General features: G+C 37.7%; 1 protein-coding gene across 2 annotated transcripts; it reads right to left on the reverse strand.

The window, feature by feature from the left end:
- Positions 1-1,168: 1,168 nt before the first annotated feature.
- On the reverse strand, positions 1,169-23,782 carry rnf165a (ring finger protein 165a). Of its 2 annotated transcripts, none has more exons than XM_051678262.1 (8): positions 23,639-23,782; positions 10,164-10,362; positions 8,490-8,615; positions 8,110-8,236; positions 7,911-8,015; positions 7,679-7,774; positions 7,375-7,478; positions 1,169-6,201 (listed from the first exon to the last, which is right to left on the reverse strand). In XM_051678262.1, exons 1-8 carry the CDS (start codon positions 23,697-23,699, stop codon positions 6,084-6,086), a joined length of 936 nt encoding a protein of 311 aa, XP_051534222.1. In that variant the 5' UTR covers positions 23,700-23,782; the 3' UTR covers positions 1,169-6,083. The 2 variants fall into 2 exon arrangements, with proteins under 2 accessions (XP_051534222.1, XP_051534221.1); XM_051678261.1 differs by having other exon boundaries at positions 8,104-8,236.
- Between the last annotated feature and the right edge of the window lie 3,771 nt (positions 23,783-27,553).

The raw sequence follows: 27,553 nt of genomic DNA on the forward strand, positions 1-27,553 counted from the left end.
ACAAAGTTGGGAGCATGGAATTGTCCAAAATCTCTTGGTATGCTGAGGCATTCAGAGTTCCTTTCACTGGAACTAAGGGGCCAAGCCCAGCTCCTGAAAAACAACCCCACACCATAATCCCCCCTCCACCAAACTTCACAGTTGGCACAATGCAGACAGACAAGTACCGTTCTCCTGGCAACCGCCAAACCCAGACTCGTCCATCAGATTGCCAGATGGAGAAGTGTGATTCGTCACTCCAGAGAACGCGTCTCCACTGCTCTAGAGTCCAGTGGCGGCGTGCTTTACACCACTGCATCCGACACTTTGCATTGCACTTGGTGATGTATGGCTTGGATGCAGCTGCTCGGCCATTGAAACCCATTCCATGAAGCTCTCTACGCACTGTTCTTGAGCTAATCTGAAGGCCACATGAACTTTGGAGGTCTGTAGCGATTGACTCTGCAGAAAGTTGGCGACCTCTGCGCACTATGCGCCTCAGCATCCGCTGACCCCGCTCTGTCATTTTACGTGGCCTTGGAGTTGCTGTCATTCCCAATCGCTTCCACTTTGTTATAATACCACTGACAGTTGACTGTGGAATATTTAGTAGCGAGGAAATTTCACGACTGGACTTGTTGCACAGGTGGCATCCTATCACAGTACCACGCTGGAATTCACTGAGCTCCTGAGAGCGGCCCATTCTTTCACAAATGTTTGTAGAAGAAGTCTGCATGCCTAGGTGCTTCATTTTATACACCTGTGACCATGGAAGTGATTGGAACACCTGAATTCAATTATTTGGATGGGTGAGCGAATACTTTTGGCAATATAGTGTATGTCGAATTACAGAATTAAAATGGGTTGTAAACGGCATTTTAAGTTGACTTTAATGGTTTCCAGTTACTCCGTGTCATAACTACAACAGTGTTACACTATTTTGGTTTGTTGAAATAAAAATAAAAGAGCACACTTTGGGTCAAAGGGACTCTCTTTGTTTCCTCACGGCTCTCTCTCTTCATTTATATAGATTTACAAATAAATGCCAAAGATGAGACAACATTAGCATATTGTCCCATTATAAGTCTGTTATACTGTGTCTGTTCTGGTGTGTTTGGCCCTCAGCACATTAACTGAAATACAACTTCTGTTTAAACATTTTAACAACTTTTATTACAAAATGAGCACATACAAAAAGGATAATGTACAAGCTTTGAAATTAAACAAAATGAAAACGAAACAAAGCCAAAAACATTTTAGCGATGCCACTTTTAAATTCATCATTAGTAGTAGTAATAAATAAGGTACAAAAATGCCACCAAAAGAGAATTCTAACATTTTACACAGACATTGTTATACTCAACCAGTTACATACTAGCAGTCACACCAGCAGGAGGCGCTATTGCTTTAATATGAATGATAAATAGTTTATATTCTGCTAAAAAAATCCGCTAGTGAAAAAACACCCACAGCACACGGCACCCCTGTCACTGGCACTTTTAGGACAAAGTTATTATTTATGTATTTTTGTGTGTGTGTTTTGTTTTTCAAATGCAAGCAGCAGCACACAAAAAAAAAAAAAAAAAAAAAAAAAAAATTCCGTTAATAATATAATTACATCTGCACTAGTCTTTATTATCTCTATTTAGCTGTATATTCCTATTCAGTCATGTATATATTCAAACCTGAGAAAAAACATGCATTTTAAATCTGTTGTGCTTTATTATACTCTGTTAGTCCTGACCCTGCCATGAGAGGAGTGTGAAGTCCTCAGACAGGGAGAGAGAGAGATAGAAAGAGAGATACTGGCAAAGTGAACTAGGATAAGAAAGGTTTTACATGCCCTGGAAAGGTTGTCAGCGTGAGACTGCTTTCTGACTAAATCACAGATGAAGAGAATTAAACAGAAATATAATCAAGGAATAAATGTAAACATTAACAACTGAAGAAAAGTATCTTCAAGACAGAAAGAGAAAGAAATTATGCATTAGAAAAGAGAAAGCAAGAGAAATAGTCTAGGATGTAACCATTAACAAGGAAAAGCTGTTCAAACATCAATAATGTGAGAAAACTGGAAAAAGATAGAAAAGAGATAGAGAAAGATTGTGTTGCAATAGGTTGCCAGAGTGGTTCAAATGATGCCAGTGAGAGGGTGGCCTTGGAAAACTAAGTGTGCAAACAGGACAGCGAATCAAAACCCAGTATACTCCCACTCCGCTGCCGCGTCTGACCAATCAGCAAGCGGAATGACAGTAAGGTCACAGCACCAAAGGGAGAAACACACACGAACACGACCAACCGCATGCGAAGCATTCCCGCAAACCAACTCAAACATGAGGTAAGAGTTTTAATAATTTTTGTGTTATTTCTAAATAAATAAAATAGGATTCCATTGCAAAAAAAATTAAACTATACAAAATTAAATACGCACCCACAATATCTACAGTTAGTAATAAATTATGATTGTTAAATACTTAAGGCATTTCAAAGGACATAACCCTGTGTAAACGATCAACGTGAGCTATCATCCACCAATCAGCACGCACAACACTAGGGGAGGAGCCAACACACAGGAAAAAACTGCAGCTCATGGGCTGAAATGGACGAAAACAAAAGTAGCTTATGAAATTGCCCCCCAAATTATGCAAGTTTGTATTTCTCAGTGTAATTTTGACCAACCTTTAGCTCAAATTTACATATTAAGAAAAAGTTTAATTGTGCATTCTAAAGTGTAAGGACAGAAACATTCTCCACAAGCAGTGTTGGGTGTAACCTGATTACAAAGTAATTCGTTACTGTTACACAATTTATTTTTAAGTCAAAAAGTAGTGTAACACATTTCAAGTTACATTTGTGTAATCAGATTACAGTTACTGATTTTCAATTACATTAAAGTAAATTACTTGGGTTGTAAACAAACTTTTATGTGAAAAGTATTCTAGAAAGTTATTAGTAACTTAATTACTTTTCACATGATGTAAGTAGAGTAGTGTAATCTGATTACAATTTTTAATAAAGTAATTGGTCATTTGTAGTGGATTACCTTTTCCAGTAATGTACCTAACACTGGTCGCAAGTTTGTAGACATGTATGCTTTACAGACGCATTGCAAGCGCGGTCACATTGTACATACTTAATGAGCATTTGTGCATTACTGTGGCGGTAACAAATGTTGGTACTCAAGGGGGCGATATTGTTATGTTTAAAAAGTGAATGTGCCATTAAATCGAATGTTTTATTTTTCAGGCAGCTAGCTGTATAACCATGTCAAAAGTTTAACTAACTTTAACTGACTTGCTGACAATGCAGTTCATTCTAACGTGACTATAGCTGAAAATAAAGTATATTTGCGCTGCGTTATGAATTGCGTCCTGATAAATTTAGAATTGCACCCTGACACATTTCAGATCTGGGAGGAGTCAACACACAGGCAAACACCTCAGCTCATTGACTGAAATGAATATAGCATTCGAGCCATTTTTCCCTGGACAAAAACAAAAGTAGCTTAGGAAACTTTCCCCCAAAACTTTGTGAGTTTGTATTTCTCACCGTAAATTTTGACCAGTCTTTAGGTCAAATTTACATATTAAGAACAAGTAACGTTTAATTGTGCATTCTAAAGTGTAAGGCCAGAAACAATCTCCACAAGCAGTGCTGGGTGTAATCTGATTACTAAGTAATTAGTTATTGTAATATCACTTATTTTTTAAGTCAAAAAGTAGTGTAACACTTTACAATTTAAATTCATGTAATCAGATTACAGCTACTGACTTTCAATTTTCCAATTAAAGTACATTACTTGGGTTATACATAAAAAAAAACATTTCTGTGACAAGAGTATTAGAAAGTAACTTAAAATACAAGTAATTAGTAATATAATTTATTTTATCATTAAGTAATGAGTAGAGTAATCTGATTACAATTTTGTAGTGGATTATCTTTTCCAGTAACTTACCCCAACACTGTTTATAAGTATGCAGACACGAATGCTTTACAGACGCACTGCAAGCACGGTCACATTGTACATACTTAACGCATGTTTTTGCATTGCTGTAACGGTAAAACTTTTAGTACTCAAGGGGGCGATATTGTTACGTTTAAAAAACGTATGTGCCATTAAACCGAATGCTTTATTGTTCAGAAAGCTAGCTCTATAACCTTATAAAAAGTTTAACCAGCTTTAACTGATTTGCTCGACATGATTGTCTTTAAACTAGTATTTAATTGAAGCTGACCATAGAACAATACAGTTCACGCTAACGTGGCTATAGCTGAAAATGGTAAGTACATTTGCGTTGCATTATGAATTGTGTCCTGACATATTTCGGAAAAAAACGACATGTGAAATGGATCTTAAGCGTTTGCATTCACGTACTTGCGTAGAGTACGTTTCGGGCCTTAGGGGACGCAGATAATAATTTCTGCGGCGTTTGGTTTTTCATCAGTTCTGACCTGTCTCGACGCCACTTGTGTGCTGTTGGTGGACGGTCCTCTATCACACGACATTCTACATTGTAGTTCTAGCAATACAGCATAGCAACCAGCATAGCAACCACGAGGGGAGACCTGTCACACAAGAACACGGTTGGACACGCACAAGCCCTGCCCCCCTCCAAACACTGCATGTTTTAAATACCAATAATAAATACAGTAACCATGGCAGCGCAGCACCAGAGTGAGGCAGGGCACTTTAGCTATGCTCACATGTGCTTTTTTCAGTAGGCATTTAGGGTCAAAGGTCATGGCAGGGTCTCTCTCTCGCACCCGCATACGTACACGCTTGCACACAAGCTACATGAGTCTGATAATGTTACAGATCGTCACAGCTTAAAGGAGCTAATACACATTCATGCAGTGTCATACCACTAAACATACACACACACACACACACACACACACACACACACACACACACACACACACACACACACACACACACACACACACACACGCATAGTCACTTGCACACATTTCCAGGTGTACCTTGAAACAACAACCCAAGCACAGATGCATGCAACTACTACTGTGCCTATCTACATGAATCCACCAATCACAACAATCTCCGTCTACCGTTTTTTTTTTTTTTTTAAGACAACAGCCCTCCTCCTGCTGTCTCTGAAATGACTGATGGGAGTTGTTTTTGTTTTCTTTTGTGTGTGTGTGTGTGTGTGTGTGTGTGTTTTCTTTTTTGGCTTTTCTACATGCACTGTCGGGCACAGATAACCCAATGACGCATAATATATTAGGATGATCTCACTAAAACGTACAAATCATATTTCACCCCAAAATCAAAAGACAGAAAATAAGAAAGGATATTTTACATAAAGAAAATGAAGCCTGTTTTAGAAAATATTATTTCTTATTTCTTTCTTTTGATTTTGCAATTAATTATGACATGTTCTTAACAGGTGCCATGAGATTCACCCATTAACACACATACATTACACACACCAAAATAGTGAAAAAGCACACATACACACACACACACCAAATAAAATCCAAATAGCTCCAGTGTGTAAGACTAAAGCAGTATTGCAGATTAAAAATACAGCGGGGACACACACACTTACACACACACACTTCAGCAGCTAGATTTGACAGTGTCTTATCCGCCAAGAGCTTCATCGTGTATATACCGTTACGCCAGTATGATTATGCGTGTGTGTTCTATCGTTAATTTGTGTGTGAGTGTGTGTGTGTGTGTGTGTGTGTGTTGTATGCAAGATGAGGGTCTTTAGTTAAGTTCATGGCTTAAGGAATTGCACAAATACACACACATATGCTACGAACACACACCATTTCCTTACAAACAGCATCACTCTTCACAACAGACCCTTTAGTAAGCTCTACCAGTGCGTGTGTATGTGTAGTGTCAGTTATTGTCATTGGCTCAGTAAAGCGTGTAAGTGTGTGTTGGATGGCTCATTCTTGTGGAGTGTATGATTTGTACAAATACATGTGTAGGTAATAAACACTGTGTGTGAGCTGTGTTTTGGATGCAAACCCTGCAAATGGGGTTCCTCCTACATCTGTATAGAGATTTATGTGGATGAATGTGTTTTATAGGAGCGAAAGAGAGTGTTTTATTTGTTAATGTGTGTGTTTCAGCTCTCAGGTGTGAGCTGTGTCTGGATGTCCACTCGGCAGATAGGACACTTCCTGCTGGTGGCCAACCACTGATCCACACACGCCTGGTGGAATAAATGCATACAGGGTAACCGCCTGAGAAAGAGAGAGAAAGATTAGGCCACTCATGCTGCTTTGGTAAACTTTGCCTCTTGTGTTGTGCTTGATGTATTTTGTCTTTTGGCATGTCCTTTGTTTTGTCTTCTGTAGTGCACACACTGTAGTGTGTAAGCTATAGTGTGCACCCTGTAGTATGTACTGTATAAATTATATATTAATTGTGTTTACTCTGTATATAAGTTATAAAAGTATGTACTCTGTAATATACATTCTGTAGTATGTACTCTGTAGGGTAAATTCTATAGTGTGTACTTTGTATTCCTATATTGAAATATGTACTTTGTATTGTACACTCTGTGGTACTGTACAATAGTGTTTATGCAATAGTGTGCACCCTGTAGTTTGTACCCTGTATACTGAAGTAATCTGTAGTCATCTGTATGCACTGTAGTGTGTAATTTATAGTGTTCATTCTGTAGTACGTACTCTGTATTGCAAAAACAAATTTATTATGTAGTGTCCTTTGTAGCATGTAGTGATCATTCTGTAATGTGTACTCTGTAATGTGTATTCTATGTTGCTCAGTCTGTTGTTTGTGTAGTATGTTCTCTGTAGTGTAAATTCTGTAGTATGTACTCTGTTGTACGCTCTGTGTAGTGTGTACTCTGTGGTGTTCAGTCTGTAGTGTGTCCGCAATAGTGTGCACCCTGTAGCATGTATCCTGTATTCTGAAGTATGTAATCTGTAGTGTTCAATCTGCCATGTGCATACTTTAGTATGTACTTTGTTTTGCGTGTACTGAGGTATGTTTTTTTGTGTTGCTACTTTGCAGTGTGTTCTCTATGTGTATTTGTCTTGAATATTGGGGGGGATGCAGCATGAAGCATTTACATGTTTCCATTGATCATGGTATAAATATTGAGGGGGGGGGGGGGGTAGTTTGCACTCTGTGTTGTTCAGTCAGTAGTGTGTGTGCTATAGTGTGCTCCCTGAAGTATGTACACTGTATTGCATATACTGTAGTATGTAGTATGTAATGTGAAGACTGTAGTATGTACCTTGTATACTGATGTACTCTGTAGTGTGCACCCTGTAGTATGTGCTCTGTAGTCTGTACTCTGTAATGGGTAACCTGTAGTATGTACACTGTAATGTGCAATTGGTAGAGAGCACCCTGGAGTATGTACTGTAATCTATAGTGTGTACTACCTGACATCTTCTCCATCCTCCAGCATGGAGAGGCAGATGGTGCATTTCTCATCCACATCAGACTCTTCCTCACTCTCATACAACTTTAGATCCAGCGGCTTCCGCTACACACACACACACACACACACACACACACACACACACACACAAACAGCAAAAAGTGTATTAGCAGAAGAAAACATAAAACTGTGCTTAATGGCTCAGATAATGTTCATTGATTTGAGAATGACAGTCTATGTCTGTATTGTTTTCATAGTGTTGTGCAGTGCGTTAGTGTTCTCTGTGTATGTGTGTTTGTGTTTACCTTCTTGTATTTGTGAGGGAAGGTGAATCTCTCTATGGTTGTCTGAACAGCTCCTCGACTGACACTTCCCAATCGATCCTCCAACTGCAACAGTTCCTGCACACACAAACAAATAAACATAACACAATATAAAAGCTCAAGTTAAGCAATGAAATGGTGAGGTGGGTGAATAGGTTTTGCAATATACATTTCTGAAATTGTGTGTGTGTTAATGTGTGTTAATGTGTGTTACCTCATAGCTCTCCCGAACAGCAGAAGAGTGTCGACTGGGACTCAAGCTCTGTAGAGCCAGCAGATGGAGCTGTGGGTATGGATAGTTCCTAATCTCATGCACAACCTACACAAAACACATGATGAAACCCACTTTAATATATCTTTCCTATATGCTCTCTCAGCCCCTTTTATTGGACTGAGGAGGGACATACACTCACCACCTGGGTGGAGGACGTGTTTCTGGGCAGGTGGTGCATTCTAGGAGAGGCCAGGTAGTGTTGGTAGGGTTGAGGAATCTGCTGCAGTGGATACTGATGAGGGACACCTGCGTCCACACTCAGATCCCTATGAACATGAAAACACATACAAACAAACAAACAAACACACACATACACATTTTATTATAGGGCATTTAATTAATAACACAGTCCACAGCAGTGAAGATTGATGGCTGTGTGTGAAATAGGGAAATGATGGCCTTGAGACAGACACATCATTATCATACATTCTATACATTTATAACTACAAAGTTGATTACTGGGGGTCAAGTGCAAGTTACATTACTGATGAATTGTGTTTGAGTGTTTGTAGAACTCACCAGTCTGTGCCCTCTGCCAGGTATCTGGGCTGCTGTGGAATTGGCTGTGGGACATGGAGGGGTGGAGCATATTCATATCCTGGGCGTAACCGATGTGTGTTCAGCGGGACTCGTTCCTGTGTGCGTCTGAATAGGCGTGACAATATAAGAAATACAATAGAATCTAAGCAAATGTAAGGCAGAATCTGAGAAAAGGTGAGGAAAAGAACAAAATAAAATAAAATAGTCTAGAACGTATCCAGAATCTGAGCCGACGAGAGGAATAAAACCAATCAGAATAGAATATAGGATGTATTTAGAATCTGAACAGATGCAAGGAATAGAATAACAAAATTAAATTGAATAGAATAGAATCTAGAATGTACTCAGAACCTGAGAAGATGTGACGAACAGAATAACAAAATTGAATACAATAGAATATAGAATGTATTCAGAATTGGAGAAGATGTGAGGAATAGAACAAAAAATAGAATAGAATCTAGAATGTATTCAGTATCTGAGCAAATGTGAGAAATAGAACTAAATAGAATCAAATCTACAATGTATTCAGAATCTCAGCAGATGTGTGGAATAGAACTAAATGTATTCAGAATATTAGCAGATGTGAGAAATAGAATGAAATAGAATAGAATCTTGAAAGTATTCAGAATCTGAGCAAATGTGAGGAATAGAACTAAATAAAATAGAATAGATTCTACAATGTATTCAGAATCTGAGCAGATGTGAGGAATAGAACAAAACTGAATAAAATAGAATCTAGAATGTATTCAGATTCTAAGCAAATGTGAGAAATAGAACTAAATGGAATATTATCTAGAATGTATTTAGAATCGGAGAAGATGGGAGGAATAAAACAAAATTGAATAGAATAGAACCTAGAATATATTCAGATTCTGATCAGATGTGAGGAATAGAACAAAATAAAATAGAAAAGAATCTAGAATGTATTCAGAATCTGAGCAAATGTGAGAAATAGAACTAAATAGAATAGAATCTAGAATGTATTCAGAATCTGAGCAAATGTGAGAAATAGAACTAAATAGAATATAATCTAGAATGTATTCAGAATCTGAGCAGATGTGAGAAACAGAATTAAATAGAATAGAATCTAGATTGTATTCAGAATCTGAGCAGATGTGAGAAACAGAACAAAATAAAATAGAATATAAACTAGAATATATTTAGAATCAGAGCAGATGTGAGGAATAGAACCAAATAGAATAGAATCTAGAATGTATTCAGAATCTGAGCAAATGTGAGAAATAGAACTAAATAGAATAGAATCTAGAATGTATTCAGAATCTGAGCAGATGTGAGAAACAGAATTAAATAGAGTATAAACTAGAATGTATTTAGAATCAGAGCAGATGTGAGGAATAGAACTAAATAGAATAGAATCCAGAATGTATTCAGAATTAAACAATAGAATCTAGGATGTATTTAGAATCGGAGATGATCAGAGGAATAAAACAAAATTGAATAGAATAGAACCTAGAATGTATTCAGAATATGAGCAGATGTGAGGAATATAATAAAACAAAACTGAATAGAAAATAATCTAGAATCTATTTAGAATCTGAGGAGTGTGACAATGTAAGGAATAGAACTAAAGCTGAGATGTGCAAATATAAAGAATAAAATGGAATATAATGTGTACAAGTGTGTATTTTGTACCTCCGCTGCAGTAGCTGTTGCTGGATGAGGTATTGCTGCTGTAAGGCCTGAGGTAGGAAAGGCGGTGGGACTTCCTGGTACTGAGGCGGGGCGAGGGAAGGGGGTGGGAACTCTGCAGGCAGCGGTGTTGCTGTAGCAGCCAGGTGAAAATGCCGGCAGGAGGTAGCATGACTATGCTGGTGCCTGCTAAAATGTGCTCCTATACGGGACAGCCAATCAAAGAACAGAGAGAGTCCGTACAACCAATCAGAAATCAGCGACAATATGGGACAAAGATAAAGGCTATAGCTAAATTTGGAATGGCATACTACCCGTACTACTCCTTTTTATTTCTATACATGGCAGAAATAAGAGTAGTATGGTAGTATATCATTCTGAACTTGGCCTATGTTTGGATTAGCATACAATCATACTACTCTTACTATTTGTACTAGCCATGATATGTTCTCTTTATTTGATCATGTGTTAAGAAGTTTTTGGACAAAATTTAATTAAGAATGCAAAAATAAACCTTTATTTCTGAGATGTTACTGATGAGGTCATGTGACAACAATATAGCACAGGTGTATTTTAGAGCTCCTTAGGTGCACTACTGTTTAAAATGTAATTCACTGCATAATGCATAGTTTCACGTCCGGTTTATAAAAATGTTTTTTTAAATAGTAGGCACTACCAAACTCCCTGTCAAGGCGAGTCAGTTCACTCTGCGGCAATCTTTGGAATGCTCCAGTGCAGATATTTTCTATGGATACAAGTGGCATAAAAGTACAGCTGTTATCTACTTGAATGGGGAAAGAAATGTCCAAGACCATATTTCATATCTGCAATTAAATCTGACAACAATGGTATCATAAATTGTGCTTCTTTAGCTCATATCACACTAAAAAAACACAATTTTCCAGGCTGGTCCAGCTAATGTGCAAGCGCGTTCTCGAGTTGACTGACAGGCGATGTCTGTATCTAAAAGGTGACTGGCTCTTTTACTTGTAAGGCGGGACTTCCTTTTCTACATCTATCATATTGGATGTTCCATTTTCCCCCATTCATTTTAACACAAGTGCTCCGTCCTGGGCTAAACAGTCTTTGGCAGTACATTTGGCAGTATGTACTATGCAGTATGCAATAAACTGTATGCTAGTATTTCATTCTGAACATAGCCAATGAGAAGCAAACATGTACAGTTTATAAAATTTGCATTGCATTTCCCTTTAAAATGTACCATGTTAGCCATATATATATATATATATATATATATATATAAATCTGTTAAATTTAAGGTAAATTGGTTGCCAGAAATTTACTGTAAAAATACGGTAACCATGTTTGATACTTTACGTTTACGGAATGTTATCGTTATGCCTCTGTATTTCACGGTTCACTACTGTTTATCTTATTAAATATAAACTTAATATACTAACCTTTTGGAACTAAAAAAGTCTGGTTTTCGCTTTAAAATGTATTGTTAATCACTGTAGTAACTACAAAAGTCCACACAATGACTTAAAGTTCAAGAGTGGCCCTTCGAGGAGCAATAATTAATACACATGTAGAGTTAATGCACAGTGTTACACACACAAACACAAAACATTATAAGAGTAAAGCATGGGACACTATGCAATAAACATTAACTAAACTACATAAAATATAACACAGATCACCCCAATGTACATAACTGACATTCCCATAAAATATAATGAAATGTGATTGCCCGATTATTGTTTTTCACCATAATTTTAACAATAGTTTACTGTACAAATTATATGTATTCTCTTGTTCAACATATTATACATTTTTACCATTAATTATACAGTAAAATCATACTTTTACATCTAAAAAACTATATATTTTACTGTAAAATAACATGTATTGTTTTGGTAAATCTATATTATAATTTTTTTACCGTATAGGTTAAGGTAACTACCCGTTATCCAATTATAGTTTTTTTTATTGTAGCATTTTTACATTCTTTTACCGTTAAAATTACGGACATTTTGCAGTAATTGTTGCTAAAATAAAACCACAGTAAATATCAGCCACCAACTAATTAAAGGAATAGTTCACCCCCAAATGCAAATTCTGTGTTACATGATATTTGTTCCAAGTCAAAAAGGTTTGGAACAACATGAGGGAGAGTAAATGACTGCAGAATCTTCATTTTTGGGCAAACTATCCTTTTAAATAATGTAAATTACAGAAAGTCCGGAAGGAAGACAGCTCCATTAGAACATATTACCTGTTCTTGAATAACTGAAGCCCAGGTGACACCTGCTGAGTCTAATGGCCCGTATTACTTCAGTTAGGACTCATTCTTGATATGGATAACCATGGATCTAACTCATCCCACTTCCTCGGGATTAACCATATTTTCTTCAAGGGCAAATAGGCTGGACCTAACTTCCTCTATTGTGACTCAGATAGGCTGGAGATCCCATTGGAGAGGAAATATATTGGAACTAATGAATGTTGTTTATTAGAACACAAGCCTAGCAGATTCAGTGACAGAGATAACCCAGACAGATGGAGGGGTGGGGGTTTAAGGGAACGGGGAAGGAAATGGAGGGATTGGATGAAGGGGGAAGGGAAACGCGAGCGAAATGGAGGGGGAGGGCCGGATTGTTTGGCAGCTGCTCCTCAAAGTTCTATTTCAGCTGTTCAGCTGTCGAACTGAGACACACACTAAATATCAAAGTCAGCCTTAAGTATGCTTCCTACAGTAATCCAACAGGAAACCTGTTTTGGTGAAGGCCATAAAGACCTCGAGTTAACATAAAGATTGCTGACAAATAAGGCTGTTCAAGATGATAAAAATGAGAATCTTTAAAAAAAAAAAAATCTAGTTTAAAACACATGTATAAAGTTCCTAGAAATGTTAATTACTGAAATTGATTAAATTGTTTTAATGATTCCACTTGGGTGAAAATGTCGTGGAATAACCATCTAGCAAAAGGTATTAAAATACTTTACTTTTAAGTATTAAGTGCACCTTAAATACACTTGAGTGTACACAACCATTACTTTATAAAAAAAAAATAAAAAATAAAAAATAAAAATTAAATATGTTTTTTTTTTTAAACTTAAAGGAGTCCACTCTAGTTTACTTATGCCATCCGAGTGGCTGCATGTTGGTTGCACCACCTGACTTACAAATAGCCTATTTATGTCTTTTTCACTGATTTTGGCGGGGGAGGGCCTGGGTAGCTTAGTGGTAAAAGACACTGGCTACCACCACTGGAGTTTGCTAGTTCAAATCCCAGGGCATGCTGAGTGACTCCAGCCAGGCTTCCTAAGCAACCAAATTTGCCCGGTTGCTAGGGAGGGTAGAGTCACATGGGGTAACCTCCTCGTGGTCGCTATAATGTGATTCGTTCTCGGTGGGACAAGTGGTGAGACGTGTGTGGATGCCACAAAGCCTCCAAACGCACTATGTCTCCGTGGCTATGCGCTCAACAAGCCACGTGATAAGATGCGTGAGTTGGCAGTCTCAGATGTGGAGGCAACTGGGATTCATCCTCCGCCACCCAGATTGAGGCAAATCACTACGTGACCACAAGGACTTAGAGCACATTGGGAATTGGGCATTCCAAATTAGGGAGAAAAAACAATTATTTTCAGCTTTTAATGATACTCTCTGGACGGTTGCACCACGACTACATTTTTGTACTTTAAAGGTGCACTCAGTAACTTTTGTCTTTGTGTCATCTTTGATTACACCTAGCAGTTTGGATGCAGCATAATTTCAAATCAATGGTTTTCAATTTCAGATGCCATTACAGAAATGTACTATTCACAGTCAGCCATGATTACTTTAATTAATGAGTGAATGTGTCAAATAACAGTACGGTTACTGAGATTAAGTGAGTAGTATTCAGCTGGTCATGTGATCCTAACATGGCCGCCCCCATGTGCGGACCCTCTCCATGTAGAATAAAACAGCTTTTATAAGGTTACTGATATGACTGGAGTCTTCATTTTAGTGCTCATGATTTACTACATATATTGCAAAATTACAATAAATGTCTTTAGGAGTTAAACTTTTTGAATGAGGAAAAAATTACTGAGTGCACCTTTAAGAATTTCAGCATTTAATGATACTCTCTGGACGGTTCCACAACAAAGACATTTTTGTATTTTAACCCCCAGAAAAAATATCAAAATGACTTTGAACTCAGAAATTGAAAACATGTTAATCATAGCAGAGGTGTACTGTATTCAATTAATTGTTTTGTTTGAATTGTATTTTTGAATAACTTAATTGATCCAGACGAAAAAAAAAAAAAAGAAAAAAAAAGTGTGACCGTCATGACCCATAATCTTTAGTCTGCTTCGTAACGTTAAAGAGTTAGTTCACACAAGCACACCAAACATACCAAAAACACAGTGAATTTTCTTTTAACAATATCTTGAAATGTGTGTTTTAAAGCTTGATTGTTAATATTTAATCAAAATATGAAACTGATATGTACCCACAATCACGTCAATTTGCTTTTACACATGTAAATATGCAGAAATCTGTTTTATGGTATAATAAATCTTAAATGCATGACTGCTATTAAATTCCCAAACACCCCCAGTCAAATTTCATTTATTTACACTGATGCATTTGGCAGACACTTTTATCCAATGCAAATAACACTGCATCCAAGCTCTACATGTTTTAAATCAGTATACGTGTGTTCCCTGGGCAAGGGTGGGGGGGTTGCAGCGTAAAGCATTTACCCATGTTTCCACTGATCATGGTATAAATGGGGGGTTGGGGGTTACCTCCACCAATCCCCCCGGGAGTCTACACCCCTGTCCCTGGGAATCAAACCCATGACCTTGGCGTTGCTAGCACCATGTACAACCAGAAACAGAGAGATACATTTCCTTATGTGTAATGGCAAAAAGAGTATGAAACTGAAATTTCCCCTCAAGCACACAATTACTGTGCATTCAAAAGCTTTGATTTTGCTGCTATCCTAGCTGGTTGTATCCCGGAGTATCTTGAAGTAAATCGTGTGGGTGTACAGTTCTTGACTTGCAATTTTTCCTGCGATCATTAAGAGGACAAATAGTCTTGTAAAAGGTCTGTATAAAGAATTTTAAATGCTCAAAGTCTTTAGCCCTGTGGGGAAAGGAAATGCACACACTTTGAGAAATGTATGGAACTTTTTACAACGCAGACTATTTCTATTGTCTTATTTCACAACACCTTTGGAGACCAGAACGGAGGCGAAACTGGTGATTTTCTCAGTAGGAAATATTCCTCCAAGGCTTCAGAAATTCAAGCAAAACTCTTAGATCAGCAGAAACACATGAACTGTGCAGTTCACATGCTCTGAATTCTAATCATCTTCTGTGCATTCCTCAGAAACCCAAGGGATGGTTTGTGTGAAAATATTGATCAGTGGGCATCAAATAGACTTGTATAGAACATTGCATGGGATTATAACTTTTATATATTGACAGAAAAATGTCTGACCATAATTATTAGTAATAAAGGTCATTGACTGAAGGTCAGGCAGCTGGCATAATTATGGAGTTGTTAAAGCTTAAACCTCATTTGGCTGTTTGTTTTATCCAGCCCTTTATGATTTGACCCCTAACCTTTAATCTCTAACCTCTCCCTTCTTGATCCTTTTTACTAATTACTAATCTACCTTCAGGGTTGGGGAGTAACAGAATACATGTAATGAGATTAAGTATTTAAAATACAAAATATTGCCAACTGTATTCCACTACAGTTACAATTTAAATAGTTGGTAATCAGAATTCAAAAAGTATTTTGATTACTGGAGAGATTACTTTGCATTTTATTGTCATTTGTTTCATTTAGTACTTAGTGTATTCAGATGGAAAACATTTATCCATATAAATGATGCGATCCAAAGTGCATTTGAACAGCGGTGAAACACTTTCTTATGATGCGTTACATTCATATGAGCGGACAGAGAAGTAAGTTTGAAGTAAGTTTGGAGCGGAAGAAATAGAAATAAACCTTGTGTAAATTTTAATGTGAACATTTAGCTTTATGCTAAGATAAAATGCTATTTCTAGCCATTTTACAGGCATCGGTTACGAGGCACGATCATATTTGTTATTTAAAAAAATTCATGTTAGATCATATTTTTTTTCCTCTCTAGTAAGACCTTTGATATTAGGGCAAAAATCCTATTCTTGATAATCATTTTTGTATTGTTATCCTGTAAAAATATCAAAAAATCCTTAAAACAAGACCAGTTTGATTGATCTTGTTTTAGAAACAACACTGCATAAGATATTTCGGTTTTTCAGAGAATGTATTTTACTGTACTGGCAGAGTTTTTATAGTCAAAACAAGTGAAAAAATCTACCAGTGCTGAAGAAGTAATCCAAAGTATTTAGAATACGTTACTGACCTTAAGTAATCTAATGGAATACGTTACAAATTACATTTTACAGCATGTATTCTGTAATCTGTAGTGGAATACATGTTCATCAATTTCTGCCTCATTGGCTTTTCCTAAATAAATTGATTGTCCATTTGTTGAAAAAAATTGTTTATGACAAGTAGATTGTATAAAGGCTAAAGTATACTTCGATTTTTTGCGTGTCGCTACGTCCAGCGAATTTCAAATTTCGCCATCAGTACAGTATGCAGCCCAGTTTTTCTAGACACGCGGACAATCCGTAATTTCAGAGCATGCGCATGGCGTTACTGAGATAACCGCCACACTTCTACCCTAGGAAAGAGTGTAACCATAGATATCTATGTATATCTATGACCGTAACGGTCAACTAGCATGTTACGACTGTAAGTTACCATTTGTGGATATCAGACGAAGGGCGTTTTCCAAACGGCATTTTGGGGCCCTTGAAGGGCATTTCGGGAAGGGGATGCCACTTGAAGGGTCATTTTTACTATTGTTTGAAAAGTAATTTTTTTTCACAAATTGCCCTTTCACAAGACTTTTAGTGAAGGTTACATTCAAACTGTACTGCTCCCTTCACAGTGCACACATCAAGAGCTCTGTCCTTCATAGTGAGTAGGGCACAGGGATGGTCACTTTCGATTGGAATTCGCCCAAAGGACTGGGGAGAGCCGTAAACTGAAACCTACCTGTTGCAAAATTGTCTGTGTCTTCTCTTATAAAATAGCAATCCACATATAGTTCATTCCAAAAGTATTGTTTAGTGTAAAACATTCTGAAGATTAGTGATGAGCTGTTTCCTCACAAAAGCTTTTCGTTTGTAGTTTATTCAGCACACTGAAGGATCTCCTTCATAGACATTTGTCAAAAAAAGGCCCCTTATTTAATTATAATGTAATACAAAACTCAAGTCTTTTTGTTTAAAAACTAAACCACACTTGTAATAGAAGATATTGATTACAAAACTGGCTCATAAATGGGTAAACCTCAACTGGGTAACCAGCAAATACATTTGCCATTTGGTGTACATAATCTGCATTAATATGCAAATAGTGTAAGTTTTTTTGTTTTAAGACTAGTTTAAGGACTTTCTCCTTATGCTGCCATATGGTTTGAAGACAGGGCTTACAAATGACACCACATCCCTTAAAACCCATGAAACGGCATTACCAACCAATTGTATCCATTAGAAACTGATTGTATTGTGAAGCGTGAGCGTTTCAAACCAGAATGGAATCAGATGGCAGAGGGGCAGTGTTGAAGGCGTTATTACATTTTGATAAAAGATCACGATTTATTTATTTTTTGGAATGACGTACACAATAAGCCCAGGAAGATGCAATAAGAAAGTAAATCAGGTCAGTATTGATTTTCACTTAAAACCTGTGCTTGAACAAATGATAATGACAAGGAAATATGCTACTACAGAGAGGAAGTCAAATAGTGAAATGCATGATGAGATGTGTGTGACTTAAAGTGACTACTTTGCCTCCATGTTTGTGAGTGCACTTGGGTGAAACATTCCCATGATTCACTCTGGCAAGTGGGAGGAGCTGAGAGATGACTTGGGGGAGGGGCCAAAGAGGCCACAGAGTGGAGTGGGAGAGGCTTGAGGGTATGACACATGGAAATCAGCAGAAAGCACACTGAGGGTTAGGGGAAAATCTAGTCTTTATTGGAAAAAATTAGTATGAGTGGAAACGTGTGATCATAATAATAATAATTCCATGCAAATAAAGAGCGAAGGCAAGGCCCAACCATGCTCCATAGAGTTAACATAACAGAAGCAGCATCCAATGGGTAGATGTGTATGCTAAAACATGTCAGTACAGCAGGACATCTCTACACAAAGATACATTGGAGTTTGCTGTTCAATGTTCGTAAAAGAAACAAAAAACAAGAGTAAAACAATAAACATGGTCATGCATTACAGCCTAGTACAGGAAACAGAAGGCAGAGAACCACAACCAAAGAAAGAGACATTTCGATACTAGGAGGACTTCTACAGTGCAGGTCTAGTGATCCCTGTAAAGTGGATGACATTAACGCTCGCACAGCGCTGGGAACGCTGCTCGGTAGCGCTAGGCTAGTGCTGCTTTGCAATGTTGAGCTTGGCAGCATGGGAAAAATAAGATGAATGAGGGTCGGTTTGAGTGGTGAACGGGTACAGTGTGCCATTGAAGAGAGGCTAACTATCCTTCCTTTGTGAATTTAGAGGTAATTAGCATTCAGGCTACAAGTCAAGCCAATTTTAAGCATACAGTTCCTTAATTAGGAGCAATTTATAAAGCTAATGCAATTGTATTACTTCTAAGCTGAAGAAAACAATCCAAGAAACTGGATTATTTTACTAAATATACCCCCCAATTGGTCATATAGCAAAGTGTAGCGCAATTGCAAACAGTGCACTAGCGTTTCCTCTCTCAAGATGCTTTATCCATAACCGTTTTGAAATAGCAGCGTGTTTAAAATTCCCCTGAATTAGTCTAGCTATAAATTAATTTACTTCCTTGCAGATTTAATGTACAAAATATTACAAACATTATAAAAATATACATTAGGAATAATTTTATACATATTCACATTATGTACCATTATATATACATGTCATTATGTACTCAACCCTATCTCATTTTTAAAGATTTCTGAATTATTTTAAAGTGCTCTTCATCATACAACAACAGCAGCACCCTGTATGTCTGTCAAGCTCAAAAAGACAAAAAAAAACCCTCTAATAATTTGCTAAATTCAAAGTGTTTTGATGGCATACGACTGCTTTGTGTGGGGAACAGACCAAAATTTAAGTCATTATTCACTGAAAATATTCCTCTCAAATTGTATTATTCGTTCCGCAAAACAGGCAAGAACCAATCTTGTTTTGGTGTCAATAACTGCAAAATCATTTTGAATCTAAATGCACATACGATTTAAGAGATGTGGCGAAGGGAAAGTTTATCAGTAAATTAAAAGGCTTAAGGCCAAAGTATACTTCGGTTGTCCGCATTGCTGATCGCTCCGCGCACAGTATGCATGACGCAAATTTTCATCATCAGCACAGTTTGTGCAGACCCAGATTTTCTCGACATGCAGACAGTCCTCGTTTGTGTGCATTGTCGCAACATGCGCCTGCTGTTGACTGTACTAAAAGAGTATCACAAAGCAGTCATAGAGCGCATGCGTTGAACGCGTTCATAATCGCTCGTGGTCAAAAGAGTACAGTGCATTCAGAAAGCATTCAGACCTCTTCATTTTTTTCACATTTTGTTGTTGCAGCCTTATGCTGAAATGCTTTAAATTATTTATTTTTTTCACATCAATCTAAACTCCATACCCCATTATGACAAAGCAAAAACCAGATTTTTGATAACTTTGCAAATTAAAAAAAAAAAAAAAAAAAAATATCACGCTGACATAAGTATTCAGACCCTTTGCTATGACACTTGAAATTTAGCTCAGGTGCATCCCATTTCTCTGGATCATCTTTGAGATGTTTCTACACTTTGACTGGAGTCCACCAAATTCAATTGATTGGACATGATTTGAAAGTCACACACCTGTCTATATAAGGTCTCACAGCTGAAAATGCATATCAGAGCAAAAACCAAGCCATGAGGTCAAAGGAACTGCCTGCAGAGCTCAGAGACAGGATTGTGTTGAGGCACAGATCTGGGGAAGGCTACAAAAACATTTTGGCTGCATTGAAGGTTCCCAAGAGCACAGTGGCTTTCATAATTCTTAAATGGAAGAAGTTTGGAACAACCAGGACTCTTCCTAGAGCTGGCCGCCCAGCCAAACTGAGCAATCGGGGGAGAAGGGCCTTGGTAAGAGAGGTGACCAAGAACCCGATAGTCACTCTGGTTGAGCTCCAGAGATCATGTGTGGAGATGGGAGAAACTTGCAGAAGGACAACCATCACTGCAACCCTCCACCGATCTGGGCTTTATGGCAGAGTGGCCAGACCGAAGCCTCTCCTCAGTGCAAGACACATGGAAGCACCTAAAGGACTCTCAAACTGTGAGAAACAAGATTCTCTGGTCTGATGAAACGAAGATTGAACTGTTTGGCCTCAATTCCAAGCATCATGTCTGGAGGAAACCAGGTACCGCTTATCACCTGCTCAATACCATCCCAAGGGTGAAGCATGGTGGTGGTAGCATCATGCTGTGGGGGTGTTTTTCAGCAGCAGGGACCGGGGGAATGGTCAGGATTGAAGGAAAGCTGAACGCAGCAAAATAGAGATATCCTTAATGAAAACCTGGTCCAGAGCCTCAGGACCTCCGACTGGGCAGGAGGTTCATCTTGCAACAGGACAATGACCCTAAGCACACAGACAAGACAACACAAGAGTGGCTTAGGGACAACTCTGTGAATGTCCTTGAGTGGCCCAGCCAGAGCCCGGACTTGAACCCAATCGAACATCTCTGGAGTGACCTGAAAATGGCCGTCCACCGACGGTCCCCATCCAAAATGACAGAGCTTGAGATGATCTGCAGAAAAGAATGGCAGAAAATCCCCAAATCCAGGTGTGCAAAGCTTGTAGCGTCATACCCACAAACACTTGAGGCTGTAATCGCTGCCAAAGGTGCTTCAACTAGGTACTGAGTTATGGGTCTGAATACTTATGTTAATGTGATATTCCAGTTTTTTCTTTTTAATAAATTTGCAAAGTTATCAAAAATCTAGTTTTTGCTTTGTCATTATGGGGTATGGAGTGTAGATTGATGTGGAAAAAATAAATAGTTTAAAGCATTTTAGCATAAGGCTGCAACATAACAATATGTGAAAAAAAGGAAGAGGTCTGAATACTTTCTGAATGCACTATATGCTTTGAAACGCAACGCGGTCAACCGGCAGCAATCCGATCCGGAATGTACAAAAACAAAGTATACCCAGGCATTTATATTTCGGTCTTTTCCTCACGCAAAGCTATAATATGGCTTCAGAAGATGCACAAGTCATATGGACCACATTTATAGTTTTTTTTGGCCTTTTGAAAGCTTGACTTTGTCGTATGAAAGAGAGCTGCACGACAGCATTCAAGTTTGGAACGACATGAGGGCGAGTAGTTAAATAATGACAATTTTAATGTCTGGGCGCACGATTCACGAGGAAAATGGGCTGCATATAATTAGTTTTAAATCATTTATGGGGTCGCCCTGAGAGTCAAAACCCACAGAGAACAGGGTCACTAAGGGTGATAATATTGATCTGAAGATCCCTAACCCTACATAAATAATTCGAAATCACAAGGAAGGAACTCTTACACATTGTTCTTCTTCAGAAAGTTGAATTGTACAAATCGGAGTTCAAAATTGCAGCCAAATCACACCGGCACCGTGCACCCCTCCATAAGACAAGACATATAGACAAGTGTTTAGGGGTCGATCAAGCTCGGCTATGATCGAGCGAGAGACCAATGCATCCACTTGACAGAAATTTACAGCAAAAATGTTGAGTCTATCCACACTGAGAATGGGACAAATCACAATGACAGTTGTAAAAAAAAAATAAATAAATAAATAAATAAAAAAAAGCTAAATGCTACAATGAGTTGTTATTTTTTTAAGCAACAATGACTTTTTTTTTAAACATAAGAAGACAGGAGGCTTCTTCTAGAGAAGAGAGAGTGTTATTCTGCAGTCGGTTACACAGGAGGATATACTGGATGAGTGAGAGTTTGTTTGTAATGTCGTCTTCAGATGGAAAGAGAGGGAATGAGGAAGAGGGAGTCACAACACAGCTAGATGCGGGGCAGGCAGAGGCTATAGCACAGCGGCGGCGGGTGATCGTTAGATACACAATGGAAGGGAACAGAGCTCTGAAAAAAAAATGCGGTATGTAGAATCAGCCCCTAGACTATGGAACAAGGAAAAAAATAGAAACAAATACAAGCACAATCAATGAAACCATTGGTGCCAGGGAATGGCTACAAAATGCATGTCTTATTATTACTATTATTATATATGGATACATCTATTTTTCTGCTGGTATATATGGCACACATTATATTTGAAAGCATCTTTTGACATAATATTATTATTAAAAATGGTACACATTATAAAATGAATGCATCTTTTTTTTTTTTTTATGTTGGTGCTAATGCATTGCAATTAAATGCATAACATAGGCCTACTACTATTACAATTATGCCAATGCATACATATAAGGATGCATCTTATTTTCTGTCGCGACATGGCTGGCTGTGGTGGGGTTGAAAATACAGGCGTTTCTCTTTTTTTTATAGCATAACAGCAGAATTGTTTCGATTTTAACATGCATTGGATTTTGCATGTCTCCATCCCCATAATGTAAACGCTAATATTGGTGCAGGTTCAGCTGAGGATATTTTGTGCCACTGCAGCTGCCCACCAGTACACCGACTGCTGCTGGAGCCATGTTTAATTATTCATAAACAAAACCGCACACGGCGAAACAGATGTAAGGGAATGTAACGGATCGTAACGCGTTATCTGCATTACTAGACTAGAACGAACCTGTCAACGCTGCAAACGCACTTTAGGATTATAACAGACGCGTTATAGTCAGTCACGTCGCGTATTTGCGGTGTAGACAGCGTTTTAGTTATTGCAAAAATATAAATATAGGTAAAATCGCAACGGAATTAAACATAACGCGGAATATACATCTGTCTACGCTGCAAAACGCGCGATGTTTATGATTATAATGGGCGCATTACAGTTTGTTGCGTTGCGATGGGGTGTAATATGCAATACAAATAGACAAGGGTAATTTAATTTGAATAAACGAGTAGTTAATTCTAATTAAATCTATAAAACATTTGCGTTCACACGCGTGGTTCAAACGGTGACCTGATAACGATTCTAACACCATATATATATTTATATATAAAACATAACTAGTACATAATGCTGGTGAATATTCAGTTTATTGTGACGCAACTGAGTAAATCGGAATGGCTCCGTATTTGTGTTGCAAAGACAAACGCGACGCACTGACAGGCCAGCAGCCTTTGATCACATCTGCGCGTCTAAGACGCGCGACGCTCAATCAGACATAAAAAAAAATAATCAGACGCGAGTGCGAGCGTAAATAAGGCGCAATTACCTCTGCTTCTTACGGAACCGAAGACGGGAAGAACCAGATATCCGACGTGCACTAACACCATCCTGGCTCCTTTGTTGTTGTGCTGTCCATGGACACCTTCGCCTCTCAATACGAGACCATTCAAGATGCAGCCGAGATGCCAGCTGCCCCACACACAAAGAGAATATCAGCCAATCAGCGAGTCCCGCCGTCGCTTCCTGTGGCTCCGGCTGCAGCCAATCAGAGCGCTCGGCACGGCGGCGAGTCTTTGGTGAATTAGCTGCAGGGGGGCCGTTGGCTGGAACTTGCGCACTGGACGCGGCGGAAACGCGTCAGCGGATCGCTTTGTGTACTATGACGTCAGTGTGTAAAAAATGATGTTGGAAAATGTTAATAATAATAATAAATAAATAAATAAAAAACCCTGCAGCATAATATTGCCACGGCTAAATTTACACCACACCATTGTAGCTGTGGTTGCCAGAAATTTACCGTAAAAATACGGGGATGCATGTTTCAGGCTTTACGGGATGTCATTTTAATGCCTGTATATTTGACGATTCACTGCCGTTTATATAATTAAATGATATAAACTTAATATACTAATCTTCTGTAACTTTAAAAGTCTGCTTTTCACTTTAAAATGTATTGTTAATCACCGTAGTAACTACAAAAGGCCACATGATGATTTAAAGTTCATAAATAATGGCCCATCCAGGAGCAATAATTAAAGGGATAATTCACCCAAAAATGAAAATGTCTCTCATCGTTTACTCACCCTCATGCCATTCCAGATGTGTATGACTTTGTTTCTTCTGCTGAACACAAACGGAGATTTTAGAAGAATATCTGAGCTCTGCTGGTCCTTACAATGCAAGTGAATGGTGACCAGACCATTCAAGCTCCAAAAATCCCATAAATGCAGCATAGAAGTAATCCATAAGACTCCTGATGTTTAATACATGTCTTCTGAAGTGAAGCAATCACTTTGGGTGAGAAACCAAATCTTTAAATCCTTTTTACTATAAATCTCCACTTTCACATTTACTTTCAAACACTTTAATACATGTAGAGAAAGTGTGCAGTGTTACTCACACAAATACAAAACACCATCAGGGTACCACATGTGACACTAAAATAATGCAGTAAACATTAACTAAACTACATAAAATAGAACACCCCAATGTACATAACTAATATTAAAAATAAGGAGAAACATAACTATTCCCATAAAATCTAATGAAATGTGATGAATTTTAACAATAGTTTACTGTAAAAAAGTACATGTATCGTCTTGTTAAATATATTATAATTTTTACCATATACACAGTATGTTAAGGTTAGTAGTTAACAGTGTTGGGTTAAAAACACTTTAAGTTACTTAAAAATAGTAATCCACTACAAATGACTAATTATTTCTCTAAAATTGTATTCAGATTACTTTACTATTACTTCCTTGAAAGAAGGTAATCAAATTACTAATTACTTTACTTTTAAATTACTTTCTAAAACACTTTTCCACTAAACAAATTCAAAATAATGTCTATATTTCTTTTTTGTTCATTGTTACACACAAGTCATACACACTCACCACCACACATTTCTCCTTCACAGTGACTCTTTACGATATTTTAGTAATAAGCATAACCCTTAAATGTACTTAAAAGTAATTAAATTAATTGAGAGTCAGTTAATGTAATCGGATTACAAGAATTTAAAATGTAATGCATTACACTACTTTTTGACTAAAAAGTAATTAGATTACAGTAACTTTTTACTTTGTAATTGAATTACACCCAACACTGCCCATTAAACAATTAAAGTTTTTCTACTGAAATTTGTTTTCATATATCGTTAAAATTATGGAACTTTTTTACTTTTTTGGGGGGGTTTTTTGTATCCCCTTTTCTCCCAATTTGGCATGACCAATTCCCACTACTTAGTAGGTCCTTATGGTGGCACGGTTACTCACCTCAATCCAGGTGGTGGAGGACAAGTCTCAGTCGCCTCTGCTTCTGAGACCGTCAACCCACGCATCTTATCATGTGACTCGTTGTGCATGACACCGCGGAGACTCACAGCATGTGGAGGCTCATGCTACTCTCTGCAATCCACGCACGAATTACCACATGCCCCACTGAGAGCGAGAACCACTAATCGCGACCACGAGGAGGTTACCCCATGTGACTCTACCCTCCCTAGCAATCGGGCCAATCTGGTTGCTTAGGAGACCTGGCTGGAGTCACAGAACTTTTTTACTTTAACCAGGAATATTTTTTTTTATCATTTGTGTCGACTGCAAATTTCTAAATTTGACAATGCAAGTTAACTTATCAAGTAGTAAGATAAAATACTATAGAATATCACCGTTTCAGATTCAATCTCTGTTTGTGGTAAGTTTAGACCAACAGAAAATTGGCAAACATGTTTTGTTGTAGTTTTAAAGTTTTAAAAAAAAATCTTATTTTAAAGAAAGAGGAAGTGAAAGAATCAAAGACATACACAGACTGCTGACCATAAAGGGGGTTGGTTGCTTTGAAAGACTATACACTCCATATGTCAGTCCTTACCCCTCCTGAAACCCCTTCCCCCAAACACACACACAGGTCTGAGCTGTATTATCTCTGCTCCTTCTGTTCATACTTCTCACCATGACTCTAAACGAAGACCCCCACCCTGTCTCTCTAATTACAAAGCAACACATCTCATTCAACATCAATTACCATTCTTATTATAAAGAAATCTTTCACTTACAGTCATTGTATTCATACAATATTTTACTTGTGTTCTTCCAAAAGCACATTCATTTCATAAAACCACAAAAATGCGACTAATGTTCAGTTTAACACTGTAAATCCATAGCCTTATTATAATTCTGATTAAAGCTACATATATGACTTTTAAAGAGATGATGAGATAATGATGCACATGCACGATTTTACACCGATTATGCTTAATAACGACCCAACAAATTGTGTGGTCATGTAGATGCCTTAAACGGTTTTCCTTTATTGGGGTAAGGTCATAAACGGTTTAAGCAATAACCAGGTACATTTTTGCCCATTAACCGGATTTCGCGTTGCATGGAAACACTTTTACCAGCGTTCATACCGACCTATCCAATGTGCACATGACTGTTTACGCTTTGACGTCAAACTATTGACATCAATAGTTACAAATCTTATGTAAACTAGTTTTCTTGCATTGTCAGATTTGTTTTTAGTAGTTATAAGTATCGCAAGCTAATTGACATTTGACATGTTTTTACATTTATGCATTTGGCAGACACTTTTATCCAAAGCGACTTACAGTGCACTTATTACAGGGACAATCCCCCCAGAGCAACCTGGAGTTAAGTGCCTTGCTCAAGGACACAATGGTGATGGCTGTGGGGATTGAACCAGCAACCTCCTGCTTATCAGTTCTGTGCTTTAGCCCACTACACCACCACCAGTGGAATCAGCCTACTTCTAGTGAAAATGTAAAAAATTTTACTTCAGTAATTTGGTTCGCACTACTAAACGCATTAATTCTTGATATAAAAAAATGACGTCATTACTCTATGATTAATGTAATAATCATAGTGTAATGACGTCATATCCCGTCATTACATTAATTGGTAATGACGGGATTACCAATTCTTGTAATCCCACTGACTCTTATTCAAACACAATTACAGATGTCTATAATTAATTTCTTACTAGTTGAAATTCCAGTTGCACAGATCAGTAATGTACAACTTACTAGTAAAAACAATAACTTTTTTATATCAATAATTACATCGTTACTAGTGCAGCTGTCCACTCCTGATATCAACAATTGAATTACAACTAATAAAATGCTAATTTTATGATATCTCTAATTAGGGTTTCACTATTGGCAGTGTTAATTTGAGGTATCTGTAATGTGATTGTAACTATTAAGAAAGTCTTTTAA

This window comes from Myxocyprinus asiaticus, chromosome 38 (assembly GCF_019703515.2).
Source record: "Myxocyprinus asiaticus isolate MX2 ecotype Aquarium Trade chromosome 38, UBuf_Myxa_2, whole genome shotgun sequence".
Lineage (NCBI taxonomy): Eukaryota > Metazoa > Chordata > Actinopteri > Cypriniformes > Catostomidae > Myxocyprinus > Myxocyprinus asiaticus.